Source organism: Dipodomys ordii, unplaced genomic scaffold, assembly GCF_000151885.1.
Source record: "Dipodomys ordii isolate 6190 unplaced genomic scaffold, Dord_2.0 Scaffold15, whole genome shotgun sequence".
Lineage (NCBI taxonomy): Eukaryota > Metazoa > Chordata > Mammalia > Rodentia > Heteromyidae > Dipodomys > Dipodomys ordii.
In genome coordinates this window covers 9,264,244-9,280,332 of record NW_012267231.1, presented here as the reverse complement: position 1 = coordinate 9,280,332, position 16,089 = coordinate 9,264,244, and the positions used below count along the sequence as shown (strand labels likewise).

Sequence of the window (16,089 nt, the reverse complement as noted above, 5' to 3'; positions counted from 1 at the left end):
TCATTGGGAGGTTCTTGTGTAGACTCCACTGTTAAGATAGATAGCTTTTGTTCAGGATTGTTTGGGCATTTTCCAGTGCTATAATGACCACCTAGATATATGCCCTTTGCCTACCTCTGCAAGGTTTTTTAAATTTATTATTCTTTTCCGGGGAAGTTTATTTCCCAGATACACAGACGATTCTAGACCCGGATGGAGCCTGGCTTTGCCCATCCTTCCCTTTCTCTCTCATGCTCAGATTCTTTCCACACGCCAGTGACTTTTGACATTTACTGGGCTCTAAAGTGTCACCCTGAGAAACTCCTTCCCTTCAGGGACAGCTCCGCCTGACCTGGGGGGCTCAGGGCTCCCCTCCCTGCTGAACAACCACAGGTCAGCTTTATAGGATTTCTTTGAACACGGGCTTCCCAAGGTACAGGATAAATTAGCCTCTGGGACAAGCAGTCTGCCAACAAAGCCCACACCTCGGCTTTGTGGCAGAGAGACTGATGTTCTCATCTCCTGTCTCCTCTCCCCACCCCATTCTCCCCTTCCCAGGGCTGGTTCTCCATTGACCTGGACAATCAGCCTAGCACATGGTCTCAGTGTGACTTTGCACAATTAGAGTCCTTCCGCCTAAGAGAGGCAAGTCCCGTGTCTCTTCTCTCTTGTGTCTTCCCCTCACCCCTTCCACCACCTTTGAACTCTTTTGTATTGACTTCACACAGCAGCATTCCGCCATCTCCTCCACCTCCTGAGCCTGAACTGGCTATGCTGTTTACATCATTGGCACTTTATGTTGCTCATCCCATTGGCTGGTGTAAGCCCACTGCTCATCCCATTGGCTGGCGTCGGCCCGCTGCTCACCCCATTGGCTGGCGTCAGCCTGCTGCTCGTCCCATTGGCTGGCATGGGCCTGCTGCTCACCCCATTGGCTGGCATCTGCTCACTCCCCTGAGAGGATGCTCCAAGGTCACCACCCACACACAGCTTGCCATGATTCCTGGTCACCCCAGCTCCTCATGGATGGGCATTTGCCAGCACAGGCACAGATGGCCACACCTCCCTTCTCGAGCGCTGCCTCATCCTGGCAGGGCTGGTTCCCAAGACCTCCTCTCCACCACCTTAACTCTTTCCTTTCTCTCTTCTCTAACCTGGACTCCTAAGTCAGCTGCCTGCCAAGCTGTTCTTGGAACACATCCCTGCTCCTGCTGCTAAACCTACCCAGAATCCCCTCTCCCATGTCAACCCTCTCCCCAGGGGCCCATCTGCCCAGATGTGCAACCACTCTTCTGGCCCTCCTTGATTCAGTCCATCTTCTCAGCTTGTTGAGTGAATCCCACTCTGCCCCTTGGTGACAGATTGATGAGATGTCGTCTCTCACTTGTTTGGACCATTGCAGTCGCCTCTCAGCCCTTTTTATTCTTCCTCTTTATTGTTGGTCTTGATGCAGCTAGAATTAGTGTCTAAAGGTGGAGCGGTTGCAGCACTCACCTGGAGCGATGGTCTTGGGTGCGACTCCAAGGTCCTCACATCTGGCCTATGTATAACTTATTCCAACTGTTGGCCCAGGCCTGAGCTCAGCAATCTGACTGTCTTAGAGTTCTTCTTAAAAACAAAACAAAACCAAAAAATAAACTACTCTCCCTGCCATACCCCAGGGCCTTAGCATCTGCTCTGGCTTCACCCCTAGAAAGCTCTCCCTCCTGCTCCATTGCCTCTTTTCTAAATATTCTCTCTTCCTAGCCCTGGCTTGGGGCTCAACCAATGCAGCCGTCTGTAACTACGGGACCGCCTTAAGCCTCACCTTCCAGTGTGTGAGAGCCATGTTTTCTGGACCCAGGTCTTTGTCCTGTGGGCTCAGCTATCCATGAGAGTGCTCCTCTGCCAAAGTCTTGAGTGCTCCATGGTAGTGTTGAGGGCTGGCTGGGCTTCACCTGGTAGCCTAACTCCTCTAAGACCAGGGAGAATGAGGTACAGCCTTGGAGTTAGGGAAGCCTGCCTGAAGCCTGGATGGAGGAGGAGGAGACTCTGCCCCCACCCCCTTCTGTGGTTAGGGTAATCTCCAGAGGGTGCAGGGCCTAATATTTCCCCTCCACACACACTCATACAAGATATGCAGACATGCACCCCCAGACAAGACACCCCCGCCAGGCTTCCTAAGGGGAGCTTTAGACAAAAGCTTTTTCCAACTGGAAACTGGAGGGCCTGTTTTCCTCCAAACTGTGCAGGGATTCCCAGACAGAGACCTCATGTCCAATATATACAAGGAGCTCAAGAAACTAACCAAACCTATTAAACCAGTTGCTAAATGGGCATGGGAGCGAAGGAGAGACTTCTCAGGAAGATGAAGGAAGAATGGCAAAGAAACACACGAGGAAGGGCTCATCCTCCCTGGCCATAAAGGAAATGCAATTCAAAACAACCCTGAGATTCCATCTTACCCCTGGAAGATTGGAGAACATTGTGCATTTAACAACAACAAATGCGGGCGGGGATGTGGAGAAAGAGGAACCCTGCTGCACTGTTGTTAGGAGTGTAAACTAATACAACCACTCTGGACAACAGTCTGGAGGTTCCACTAAACAACTAAACATAGGCCTTCCCTACGACCCAGCCATACCACTCCTGAACATCATGAGCCAGGATAGGATAAAGACATCTGCACACCCATGTTCATTGCTGCACTATTCACACTGGTCAAGATATGGAAGCAGCCCAGATGCCCCACAACAGATGAGTGGATGGATCCAAAGAAAGGTGGTACCTATATACAGTGAAATTTCACATAGTCACTAGAAAGAATAAAATAATATCATTTGCAGGGAAATGGATGGAACTAGAAGAAATCATGTTAAGTGAGGTAAGCTAATCTCGGACAGACAACAGGCACATGTTCTTTCTGATATGTGGAAATTAGATCTAAAATGCGCTGGGATAGGATAAATTATACAGGATTATAGAGACACACACAGTGAGACCAAAAGAGGATACTCTTAGGAGAGAAACACAAAGGCGCAATGCCTAAGCGCCTCTCCATGTTTATATAAAATAATATACACACTGAAATGAACTCTAGAATATGCAAACAAAAGGCTTCTTTTTTTTCTCCCTTTCTTTTGAGTTTTTAAGCTTTGGTCATTCTGTCTTCTTTACCTTATATATGGTGTATTCACGTGTGTATCTTTGGGAGGATGGGAAGAGTGGGCACAAAATTTGAGGGGAAAAGGGTAAAAAGGTGTAGCATGGGAGCTCGCTGAACACTGGTGATAGTGAACTGTACAAGTTGTGAGTGGAGATGGGGGAGGGACTGGGAGAGAACGAGGGAACAGAAGACACTGTCCAAAAGGAAATGTGCTCGTGACCTGAATCATGTAACTATAATCCCTCTGTACATCACCTCTATAATAACAATAAAGTAAGTTAATAAAATAAAAAAGAAGGGCTGGGCGCCGGTGGCTCATGCCTGTCATCCTAGCTACTCAGGAGGCTGAGCTCTAAGGATCTTGATTCAAAGCCAACCCAGGCAGGGAAGTCCATGAGACTCTTATCTCCAATTAACCACTCAGAAAGCCGGAAGTGGCGCTGTGGCTCAAGTGGTAGAGTGCTTGCCTTGAGCTGACGAGCTGAGGGACAGCGCCCAGGCCCAGAGTTCAAGCCCCATGACCGACAAAAAAAAATGAATAAATAAAAAAGAAGGCATGCCAACAAACAAACAAACTTGTGCTGGTATGTGATCCATACATGAATGTCACCAAAAGGAACCATCATAAAGAGACAAACCCTCTCCCCTCATTAAACCTCTCTCTCTTCCCTTGTCCTCCATCTCCCTCTGCTGGTCTGAACTCAGGGTTGGCGCAGGAATTTTACACAGTAAGAAGAATGGCAGGGCTAGCTGCTGGCGTGGGGTGAGAAGGTCCTTGGTTTTGGCTCTGCTGCTCAGAGCTGGAGGGGAGAGTTCTGATGCTTCAAGGTCAGAAGGGGACCAGAGCATCTGCCCAGGCTTCCACAGAGGCCTTCAAGTGACGTCCCCTGACGGCTAGCTAAGCCTTCACCCCGCGTGATGTCCTCGTGGGACCCGTCCCCTGTCATCGGCCCATGAGGACAGGACCCAAGGCCAAGTCCCTCTGAAGGGTACAGACCTGCACCCACTCTGTGAGGGGGCTCCCAGAAATGCCACCTTTTCTTGTATCTGGGTACCAAGGACTCAGTTCTGCCCCCTGGTGTCCAGCTGGTGTATGCACAGCTGCCTATGTGACTCCAGTGCAGGAATGAGCCATTGCCAGACACGAGAAGGCCTATCATCATCACCGTCCGGCTGGGTGGACAGGCTGGACGTCACTACACTCAGAAGCTCAGCCGTTCCTTGGTATCCACAAGAATTGGTCCCAGAAACCCCCCCACACACTTAGAATGGTGTAGTGTTAGAAGCCACGCCCATCTTCCTTAGAAGTCCTCTCTAGTTGGCTTCTAATACCTGGGCACAAAGTAGATGCTGGGTAGATAGTTGTTGATCTGCGTTGGTCAGGGCATGAGGAAAAGGTCTGCACATGCACACTGCAGACACAAGGATCTTAGGTCACATGGAAGGTTGGCTTGGTCTGTCAAGGTGGAACCCAGATTGCAGAAGTGACACCTGAGTATCCACAAGGAAAGGAGCCACAGGGGGAGGTTCTCAAAGCATAGGTCCCCCCGGGCCACCATAGTGTAGAGGCAGCAGGGAGGAGGAGGACCACGTGAGCAGGCTGGGCCTCTGTGTGGGGTAAGGCTGGCAGCAGCCGGCTAGCCAGGTCTTCCAGGCAGGAAAGGAGGAATGAGCCCAGCAGATGTCAATGCGCACGTGAATCACCACTGTGCATTCTGGGAGGTCTCCGGGGAAGGTGCTTTCAAACAAACCATCTAGGTCACCTCTCATGCCTGGATTGTGGTTCGAAGCTAGCTTGGGCAGGAAAGTCTGACACATTTATCTCCAATTAACCATTAAGGCTGGAAGTGGATAGATCTAGTGTAAGCCTGGAATGAAAAAGCGAAGAAACAGAGTAGCTCGGGTACTAAGTTCAAGACCTAGTACTGGTGTGCACATGTGCACATGGGCACACACACACACACACACACACACACACACACCCCTGGGGTCAGGAGGAAGTGGACTTGTCACCTGGGTGCTACCTTCAGTGACCATTACCTGGGATTCTGGAATGTTCTTCCTGATCTAGCAGAATTTTCTGGCTACCTGTCGATCTTGTGCAGGGACTCATGGGTACAGAAGGAAATAGACAGTCTCTCTTCTTCAGAACACTCAGCCCTTCTCCCCTGGCCTGTCTTGGCAGCCATGTTTCCTGAGCCTCATGCTCAGAGCGTTTCCCCTTAGTTCCAGGGCCCTGCGAACCGGAAGACCTCATCGATGGAATCATCTTTGCTGCCAACTACCTGGGGTCCACCCAGCTGCTGTCTGAACGCAACCCATCCAAAAACATCAGGATGATGCAGGCGCAGGAGGCCGTGAGCAGGGTCAAGGTAGGGCGCAGGCAGGGAGGAGGGGCGGGGCCATCAAGAGCAGGGTGGGGCACTGGAGCTCGGCCTGGCCCGGACTCCCAGGCACATGGGCTGGGCTAACCAAGGCATCCCGTTCCCCTGCAGCTCGGCTGGGCACAGGCTCTGCTGGCTACAAAGACCTGCCAGCGCCCTACGAAGGCACAGCCCAATCGGAAACCCAGTCCTTAAAAAGATAATCCTTTTGAAGCCAGGGACCAGTGACTTACACCTGTAGTCCTAGCTACTTAGGAGTCTGCGATGTGAGGATCATGGTTCAAAACCAGCTCGGGCAGTAAGAGGATATAATGCCAGCCTTGGGTTTAAAAAAGCTAAGAGAGTAGCCTATGCCCTGAGTTCAAGTCCCAATACAGACACCAAACTAACCTAAAAACCTGGGGTCAGAAGGAGGTGGGCCCAGCACCCCACATACAGCAAAGGGACCCCCCAATGCTATCCTCAGAGCCAGGGGAGGGCAGAGCACCCCAGGGCCAGTGCTGACATCCCTTACCAAACACCTCTGACATACGACACAGCTGGCTCATTTCCTGGCTGATGGCAGGCCTCTGTACACCGTGGGTCGACCACCCTTCCTGACGTGGGGATGTGGGGGGCGGGGGTGAAGCGGGACTTGCGGGGTTCCTTGATTTCCTGGGTGCTCAACCCCCAGTATTGCAAAAGAACCTGGCCACACGTGCTTCCCTTGGTACCCACCTGCTTCTCTTTTCCTCTTTCATGCTGCTCAGAGGATGCAAAAGGCTGCTAAGATCAAGAAAAAAGCGGTTTGTAGGATGCCTGTGGACAGTGATGTTCGTGTGTGCGCATGCGCCCTTGTGCGTGTATGTGTGCGTGCAGGCACATGCATGTGTGTGTGTTGGTGCAGCAGCAGGAAGGGGCTGGGGGAGGGCTGGATGGGCCCAGTAGAAATCCAATAAGTACTATGAAGCTGGAGGGTTTTTTTTCTTCTTTCTTTGGTAGGTGACCATTAGACTTTTGAATGCAACCACACCCAATATTTTCTGTAACTCCCCACTTAACTGAAGAATTTACTAATAAGCCAGGTGCTGGTGGCTCACACTTGTAATCCTAGCTACTCAGGAGGCTGCGATCTGAGGATCTTGGTTTGAAGCCAGCCAGGTCAGACAACTCCATGAGATTCTTATCTTCAATTAACCATCAAAAAAAAAAAAAAAGATGAATTGGAAGTGTGGCTCAAATTGTGGAGCACTAACCTTGAGCGAAAAAACAAAAACAACAACAACAACACCAAAAGAGAGAGTTCAAGGCCCTGAGTTCAAGCCCAGTGCCCCCCCAAAAATAAAGGAGGACAGGCGATCTCTAGTCCTGAGTTTGGTAACTTAGTCATTTAGTAATTGCTAGAAACTACCTTTCTCTTTATGTAGAAAATGTTTTGTGAGGGTTTTTTTTTTTCTTTTTCTTCTTTGGTTGGTCTTGGGGCTTGAACTCAGGGTGTGGACGCTGTCCATGAACTCTTTTACACTCTACCACATTGAGCCACAGTTCCACTTCCAGTTTTCTGGTGGTAAGAGGTAAGCGTCTCCCAGACTTTCTTGTCCAGGCTGGCTTTGAACCACGATCTTCAGATCTCATCCTCTTGAGTAGCTAGGATGACAGGCATGAGCCACGGGCACCGGCCTGTAGAAAATCTTAACATGCTTGGTTGTCAGAAGGCTCAGGGTAAGCCCGGGGGGACTTGGCACCAACTTGTTTACATACCAAGAGATTTAGTCCCTCCACACCCCAGCTTGATGGCCTCTCCTTGGGTCCTTCTGTCCCCACCCGCAGACTCCCGGCCCTGCAGTACCCCTCCTGCTTGCCCATCCATTTCCCTCTGCCCAGACCTCAGGGCAGAGCAGAACGGGTTCCATTGCAGGCTTGTATGTGGAAGCCTTTGTCCCAGTGAGGGCCCCTTGCCTTCCGCCTCACACACCACCTCTAGGATGTCCAGGCGGTGAGGCTAGCGGGAACTGGGGATATTTTATGGGCCGCAGCCGCCTCCTCGGGTCTACAGATCCAGAAATCCTACAGCATCCTGGAGTGTCTGGAGGGGCCTAGGCCCAGCCTGCTCAGAAAGGCCTCCATGGCCAGCTGACATTTCATGAAGGGTTGTTCTTTCTTTGGGCTCGGGATCGTTCCTTATGAATCCATTTCTGGTCTGCCTGCAAGCAGTGAGCTCCCATTTCCCATATGCCAAAACCCGCAGTATTCTCTGGTGTTCTTCTGTAAAGGCTCTGTGCGTTTTGGTTGGCCACCTCCCGCCCTTCTGTGAACTGGATTTGGCTCCAGGTCTCGCCTGCCTCTGGGGTCTGGGTTCCTTGGAATGCAAAACAGGGTTCGAGTCCTGTCTACCAACTATCACCACACAGACACCCACCCACAACTTTTTGGATTGACTTTTGGCTGTTTGGGCAAGAGGTTCTGAACTCTGATCCCACCGAATAAAGTTAAAAACAAACAAACACCTCATCTGGACACCAGTGGCTCATGCCTAGTTACTCGGGAGGCTGAGATCTGAGGATCGCAGTTCAAAGTCAGCCCGGGTAGGAAAGTCTGTGAGACCCTTATCTCCAGTTAACCATCAGAAAAAAACAGAGCTGTGGCTCAAAGTGGGAGAGTGCTAGTCTGGAGTTCAAGCCCCACCCCACTACCAACCCAAAACAAAAATCAAAATCCCTCACACATGTCAAATAGAAAATAGAAGAAGAAGAAGAAAATTAGAACTCAGAGAAGGCTTCTACAGCACTCCCAGAGACTAATTGTCAGCTGCTTCGCTTCCAAGTCGATTTTCTTTCTAATTAGTTAAAATCATTTATCTTCCCCTGGTAGATTGGAAGCCCCCAAAGATCTTTTCCTTTGAAAACCGAGCTCAAATACAAATTCATCATTCTAAAACAGAGTCCCTCCGTGGCTCAATCTTCTTGAGGAGTTGTCAGTGAAGAGAGATTTTTTTTTCTTCTTCTACTGTGAGATTGTTTTTTTTTTTTCTAGTGAGTAATTAAATCACAGTTTCTGTTGTTTTGAAGGTGAAGATTACATCCATAGGTTCCCATGTGACCACGCAGAATTATTCACCCCCTGGTGGGCAAACCAAAGGATTCTCTTTTCCATGGCTTTTGTGCAGTAGTAATTAGGATCCTCACAGGTGTAAAAAAAATAAATTAAATTAAAGCTTGCTCTGCTTTGGGGCCAGATCTTGAGTAGCTTACTCAGCTTCTGCCATAGCCCAGGGAAATACAATGTAAGGAAACGGACTGGCACCAGCTGCTTTCCGAGTCTCTGTTGGGGTAGCTTTGGGCTGGGACCCATTCTGCCTCTGTTCTCCTTAACGGCTTTTGGAAGGTCTTAAACAAAGAGTCCATGTGACTGTTTAACTCAGGGGCTACTTTTATCAGCTTTCTAGGGAAATAACCTTCCCAGTTGCCTAATGGACAACCTCAGAATCTCCCAGTTCCAAGAACTATAGCTCACATCTAAATGACTCGTGACGCTGGGTAGAATCCCACAAGGTCTAAACCAGCAGCTGCTGCCGGCTGCTGAGAAAGGGGGCTGTGAAGACCCTCCCCCCCTCCTCCAACCCCTTCACCCCAATTCCGGATTCCCGAATTTCACTCTCTTTTTCCCCAAAGACACTTCTTCCAGCAGCGTGCTTTCCACGCTGCCTTGGAGCCGTGGAGGTCGGTAGCGAAGGCAGTTAGCTTTCCAATGACTGCTCCATTCTGGAGTTCCATTTCCTTCCACACAGGCTCTGAGTAATTAAGTCATTAAGTGCAAGGCTTTGTTGGAAGCAACGAGTTTCCCAACAGCAGCATCCGTTTCTTCTTCATTCTTAGAATTCCGAGGGGGGCACCCAGACACTGACAGAAGTGGACCTCTTCATCTCCACCCAGAGGATCAAAGTCTTAAATGCCGACACACAGGTAAGTGCTCAAAAGAAGTCACCTAGGTCGGGCTCTAATGCCCTGTGGCAGGGCAGGGGAGGAAGGGAGTCCAGGGTGGGGGCGGGGAGGGACAGCGGCTCAGCGGCTCAGCTCTGTGGCTGTGGAAACTAGTACGAGCTGTGTGGAGCCGAAGAGCATGGGGTAGAAGCACAAAAGCCATCAGGAGTGATGAGGCTGCCATCAGAATTACACAAAGGAAAAAAAAATGCAGGGGAAAGAAGAGGAGAGGGCTAGAAGGTGTGTGCTATTGTCTGTCGGGGTTCTAGAAGGCTCTTCTGAAACCCCTGTGTACCCAGCCTGGCAAATACAGCTGGAAGGGTGGAAATCTCAGGGGTGGCTTATTGTCTCTGAGTGGGTGACATTACAGTGTTTTAGTGTGTGTATGTGTGTGTGTGTGTGTGTGTGTGTGTGTGTGTGTGTGTGTGTGTTGGTCGGTCAGTCGGTTGTGGGGCTTGAACTCTTGGCCTGAGCACTGTCTCTGAGCTCTTCAGCTCAAGGCGAGCGCTCTACCATTGAGCCACAGCGCCACTTCCGGTTTTCTGGTGGTTCATTGGAGATAAGAGTCTCATAGACTTTCCTGCCGGGGCTGGCTTTCAAATATGATCTTCAGATCTCCGCCTCCTGTGTAGCTAGGATGACAGGCGTGAGCCACGGATGCCCAGCTTCAGTGGGGATTTTCCTATCCACGACCCATTAGTTTCTGCCATGGTCTGCTGGCAGTGGCCATGGTTCTGCTTTAAATCACTATCTTATCTTTGGTAGGGAAGATGCTCAAACAGATAATGGGGGGGGACCTGAGCAGGTGTGAAATACCAAGAATTGGGGAGGGGCTAAAATGGAGCACGAGAGGGCGGGCAGCTGGGGGCACGGGTGACATACAGGGTCTGGAAGTTCTAAGGTGCACCTGACTCAGGAAGAAATGGAAGGGCCTCTTCTCTCTCTGGTCCAGGTAACCTGGACATTGGGTTGGCAAAGGCATCCTGGAAATAAGGGAAAGATCGTGATACTCCAGACCCTGAGCATGCCCAGATCCCAGACGGGCCTGATGGTTGTTTACCATATAGAAAATGCAAGGTGGTAATTGTGTGTGTGTGTGTGTGTGTGTGTGAGTGTGTGCACGTACCCCCCCACATGCGTGCACGCATGTGCAAATCCGTGAACACACCAGTACTGGGACTTGGCGCTGGGACTCAGGATCTGGGTGCTGTCCCTAAGCCTTTTCATTCAAGATTGGTGCTCTACCACTTGAGCCACAGCTCCATTTCTGGCTTTTTGGTGGTTAACCGGACATAAGAGTCTCATGGTCTTGGATCCTGTTGTTTGCATAGACTGTTCGTACTTACCAGTAAATGTGGTGGCAACCGTCGCCAAGTCCAGGTTCCCAGGTGCCAGGCGAGGGCTGGGCCTTGCAGACAGGCCTTTCCCAGCTGTTCACTGTCCACTGCACCCCACCCTCAGGCCTAGACTCATGCTGGGGCTCCACCCAGCAGGAGGTGGGCCATCCATAGCTCGGGTCAAGGAGAGGGTTGCAGTGAGTGGAAAATGAAAACGTTGGCTGAGGGGCTGGAGAGCAGGAAGAGAAGAAGAGGCTGGGGCAGGGGAAGGGATGGCCACCATGTTGGAAGCAGCTTCTGTGAGGAGAATGGATCTGATATTGACACTGATTGGGAGTAGGGAGGTTGGCTCAGGGATTTTTCCCCCAGGAATCAGAAGGTGCTGAAGCCTTACCCCTCCGTGCCTTTCAATTTTCCAGTGTCCCTCCTTTGTGCCCAGTGATTTTGACCCCGGCCCCACAGCCTTGGCCAGAAAACATGTCATTCCCTACTGACTGGAACATAGGCAATCTCTGCTGTAAATGGTGGATTCTGCTGAGAGGAGAAAGGCACTAGAGGTGGCAGATTCCCCCCCCCCTACCCCTTCATATACACCATATCCCTTTGTAAGAGGAGAACAAAGAGACCTAGGACACTATTTGCTTTCTCCTTTGAATCTACAGTATTTCAGTTAATACATTTGTATACACTTGCATACCAGTCAACATATTCACTTGTGAGTTTGTAATCCAAACCTGGCTTCCACAAACAAGGAGAAACATGCATCCTTTGTCTCTCTAGACCTGACTTACTTCATTTCACATCATGTTTTCCAGGTCTTTCCATTTCTTTATAAATAGTACCATATCATTCTTTCTAATGATTGAGTAAAATTCCATTATGTATATACGCCACATTTTCTTGATCCATTTGTCCATCGAGGGGCATCTGGGCTGACTCCATTCCTTGCCTGTGGTAACTAGTGCTACAATGAACATGGTTGTACTGGTGGCTTTATTATATCCAGGTTGGTATTGTTTTTGGGTAAATGCCCAGGAACTGAATTGCTGGATCATAGGGATCTCTGCTTTGAGACGGAGAAGTGGTACTAGGAACAAGTGGACAGCAGCTACAAATGTTGCTAACATCCTCAGGACGTAACAGATGACCGCAACCTAAATGTCAGAGCCTCAAGGTTGAGAGCCTCAAAAGCTAGAGTGATTATCAATGGTGTGTCCCCATGCTGTTCCCTGACATGGGCCTTCCTCTCCATCCCCATCAGGAAACCATGATGGACCACGCCTTGCGTACCATCTCCTACATCGCCGACATTGGGAACATCGTGGTTCTGATGGCCAGACGCCGCATGCCCCGCTCAGCCTCCCAAGACTGCATTGAGACCACGCCTGGGGCGCAGGAGGGGAAGAAGCAGTATAAGATGATCTGCCATGTGTTCGAGTCAGAGGACGTGAGTAAACCCACAAACCCACAGGCAGCGGGTGGCCGTACCGCCCCCCCCAACAGCTGCAGAATGTCAGGTCACTTGAAAGCCACCATGGGGGGGGGGGAGGGAGGGCAGGAAGAAATCACTTGATTGGTATGTGTGTGTGTGTGTGTGTGTCCTGAGGCTGTATAAGGAGCAAATAAACCCACTCCCCAAGGGTAGATGCCCAGCTGGTATGGTGATCAGGACAGGAAGAGCCTTGAGGTCACCTGGCCTCTGTGGCTGTGGACAGAGGGGTAGAGCCAGGGGCTGACAGCTGACAGGGAACCATGGTGGGATGCCCCCAAATGGTGCTTGAAGGAAGGAGGAAAGGTCTTGGCCCAGGAGGAGCATGGAGGCTCCCCAGACAGCTGCCCAGAGAGGAGGGGTGGAGGCGGCGTTGTCTGGATGAGCTGCTCTGGGTGAAAGGGCTCTTCCAGGTGGTTCTGACACAACAGCTTCCTCTTCCCCCATCTTCTCAAAGACTCATAGCCTACCTGTCGGAGGCTGCCTTTGAGAGCCGGGCACCTCGGGGCCTTGGCACCTGCTGTCTTCTGGGGTTGAGGCAGAGCCCGGAGAGACTCTCATGTGCAGCCAAGCACTGCACAGACAGGAGGGAAACCAAGACTTAGGGCAAAGCAGGGAAGGTGGGAGGCAGGGGGGAGACAGCTGGTCAGACCCCAAGGGGCTCTTCGATTGTGTCTGGAGACAACACAGATTTTTCCAGGAGTTTCCACAAGGGACCCTGCAGCCCAAGGACGATGTGGAGTCTCAGGGCAGCAGGCAGCTTTAAGTCTCATGGTGAAGGAATCGGATGCTAGCACCAGCCAGGGCCGTTCATGGGCCCTCAACCCTCTTCTTGCCCTCCTTTGAGCAGAAGCCCGCCCCTCTCCCCCTTTCCTTCCCTGCCCAGCTCCCCCACTCTGCCCTGGCTCCTGCAGTCCTGTGGCGCCATCTGGTGGTGGGTCTGTCCGCCTGCCCTCAAAACTGTGCCTAACTTGTGCCTATTTGAGGAAAGTCCTTGCATGCTCTAACCCAGCATGCTTTTCCAGATGCATATTCGTTCGTAGAACTCAAGTCCTGCATCGTGCAGAGAAAGGAATTTAAACCAGATCTCTGTTTTACCTGTTTCCAGATCCTCTTGAGCCCCACTTTGCTGAGGGTGCCTATGCAGAGACACCCCCCTTCCCATCTCCAGATGGCAGGCCAGGAGCATGGGGCAGTCGTGAGGCCAATTCTTGGGGCTGGAAGGGGAACTACCGAGTCCTGGGATGTCCCTCAAGGGCCTGCTACTACTCCCCCAGGCTGTATAAGCTGCCTACCTGCTGGTGCTTGGTGCTGGTGCTGGTCCAGAACCTTAGAGGATTAGCTCTCGCTTCCCATCAGCCCTCGTTTGCCTGCAGGCAAGGTGTAAGCAGGGCCCTGCTGGGATGTTTCGAAGCCCAGGCCTCTGCGGTGTGGGAGGCAGGCTATTCTACAGAAGAGATTCCATGGAAGTAGCAAGAAGTAGGGTCTGCGCTTGTGTCCTCCATCTCCCACCTCTCCTGGGGCACAGCCTGGTACACCCCTTCCTCCGAAAGCAATCAGCCCTCACGCGGGACCAGCCCTGTCGGCCTTGAGTTCTATAGCTCATGGGAAATAGAATATGGAAGAGTCAAGTATCCCTGTCTCCTTCTTTGGAAAGCATGCCTGAAACAGGTCCAAATAGAACACGGTGAAGTACCAACAAAAGCACGCACACACACACACACACACACACACACACACACACACACACACACACAAGTTATATATGTTTTTATATATTTAAAATATATTAATATATAATTAATATGTATTGGTTATCCAATACATATGATATATAAATGTAATACTGTTACATAATTACATATAATCATATAACTACATATAACATATATTAATATGTCATATTAATACATCATATATGGCATATAGAATCATATAGACATCTATGTATGCATATACATTCATAATAATCTGTCATATGTGAATTTACCTCATTTCCCCCACCTTGGTGCAGGAATGTTGGGGTCATACAGCAGCTTAATGGGTCAAGACCCAGTCCTGATGATACCACACAGCAGCCATGTCAATCCTCCCACCTCAGTAGCCCAAGATGTCAGCAGAAGGCAGCAGTCCCCAGCCAGGGCTCCTGAGCTCCTCTCTTGCTTGTTTAGACCCCAAGCAAGGCTGTCCCCTTGGGGGCTCACGGGGCGCAGAAGTAGGGGGGGTCTCGTGGAGCCTGGGTGCCCATACCTACGGCCAGCGGGCCTTCCTGACTGCCCACAGGCTCAGCTCATCGCCCAGTCCATCGGACAGGCCTTCAGCGTGGCCTACCAGGAGTTCCTGCGGGCCAACGGCATCAACCCCGAGGACCTGAGCCAGAAGGAGTACAGTGACATCATCAACACGCAGGAGATGTACAATGATGACCTCATCCACTTCTCCAACTCCGAGAACTGCAAGGAGGTAAGACCCCCCCCTTCCCCAACCCCCCGGCCCAGAGCGCCAGGCTCCTGCAGAGCTGCCAGGAGAAGCCGAGTGTCATCTCAACATCCCCGGCCGGGATGAGCAGTGGCTGACAACCAAACCTCACATGCTCCAGACTCAGGGGCCTCCCGCATGTGCGTGTTCAGAGCTGAGCACTTGGGTGTGAAATGAGATGCTCCTCACAAAGAAGCTGATTACAACCAGTCTTAATGACCTTGAAAACGAGCCTTTTAACGCAGCCATTAGCAACAATTGGCGATCCGCACCGGCAGATATTTCTGCAGAGCATTTGGGATCTCTCTCTCTCTCTCTCTCTTTTTAATTTTAAAAATGATCATTAAGGAGTTGTGCCATAGGGTTTCAATTCAATATGTCCGCTGATGAGTAGGCTGCATCTTGATCCGTGTCACACCTTCCACCCTTCTTCCCCATCCCTCCCAACCTCACCCCTCCCCTCAAGCTACCTGGCCCCATATTCATGTGTACATTGGATGTTATGATTGTTGGCACCCACCCTTCCTCTGTCCAGTTATCTGTCAGGAGGCATCATTTAAAATAGGGATCTGAGGCCTCTTTAAAGTAGGCTGGGCTTATTTGAAGGGACTTTCCACTTGTAGGACAGAGGAGCCAGGACTGTGAAGATGGCCTATAGTTCTATTGCTAGTTGGGTGAATAGATCTTTCCTCCTGTGAATTAGTGAATGAGTGAGTGTATGAATGATTCTGGATTCTACTTGATTTTTTTTTATTCTACTTGATTAATACTGAGCACTTCTTAAATGAATGACCCAGACTGCTGGTTGAATAAAGATTTTTGTTGTTGTTATTCTGTGTGTGTGTGTGTGTGTGTGTGCATACCAGGGCTTGAATTCAGGGCCTGGACATTGCCTCTTAGCTTTCAAACTCAGGGTTGGCACTCTTCCACTTGAGCCATACCTCCACTTGTAGTATTTTGCAGGTTCAGTGGAGATAAGAGTCTTACAGACTTTCCTACCTGCGCTGGCTTTGAATCTTGATCCTCAGATCTCAGCCTCTTGAGTAGCTAGGATGACAGAAGTGAGCCACTGGCACGTGGCTTGAATAAAGCTTTTGGATAAACTCATGCCAGGCAGTTTTCTGGGAGAGCTCTGAAGCTTTCTAGGCAGAGCAAAGGCTGGGACAAGGGTGGGGGGATGCCAAGGACCATCCCCCCTGCCTTCCTAGGGTTTGGGCAGGTAGACAGCAGGAGTCAGGCCCTTGTAGCATGAAAGAGGAGGAGAGAGATTTTGGGTTTCCTGGTTCCCAGGTTTGCTGGGTCTTGGGGACGGGGGAAG

The 16,089-nt window shown here is 50.7% G+C and overlaps 1 protein-coding gene across 1 annotated transcript in view; it reads left to right on the top strand.

The window, feature by feature from the left end:
• The window catches only part of Apba2 (amyloid beta (A4) precursor protein-binding, family A, member 2), a 37,780-nt gene that overhangs the window by 14,593 nt on the left and 7,098 nt on the right, over nucleotides 1-16,089 (top strand). The window contains exons 4-8 of the mRNA XM_013012009.1: nucleotides 5,351-5,496; nucleotides 6,258-6,293; nucleotides 9,363-9,449; nucleotides 12,066-12,251; nucleotides 14,577-14,756. Of these exons, the coding sequence (XP_012867463.1) occupies nucleotides 5,351-5,496; nucleotides 6,258-6,293; nucleotides 9,363-9,449; nucleotides 12,066-12,251; nucleotides 14,577-14,756 (635 nt within the window). The remainder of the gene's footprint in view (nucleotides 1-5,350; nucleotides 5,497-6,257; nucleotides 6,294-9,362; nucleotides 9,450-12,065; nucleotides 12,252-14,576; nucleotides 14,757-16,089) is intronic.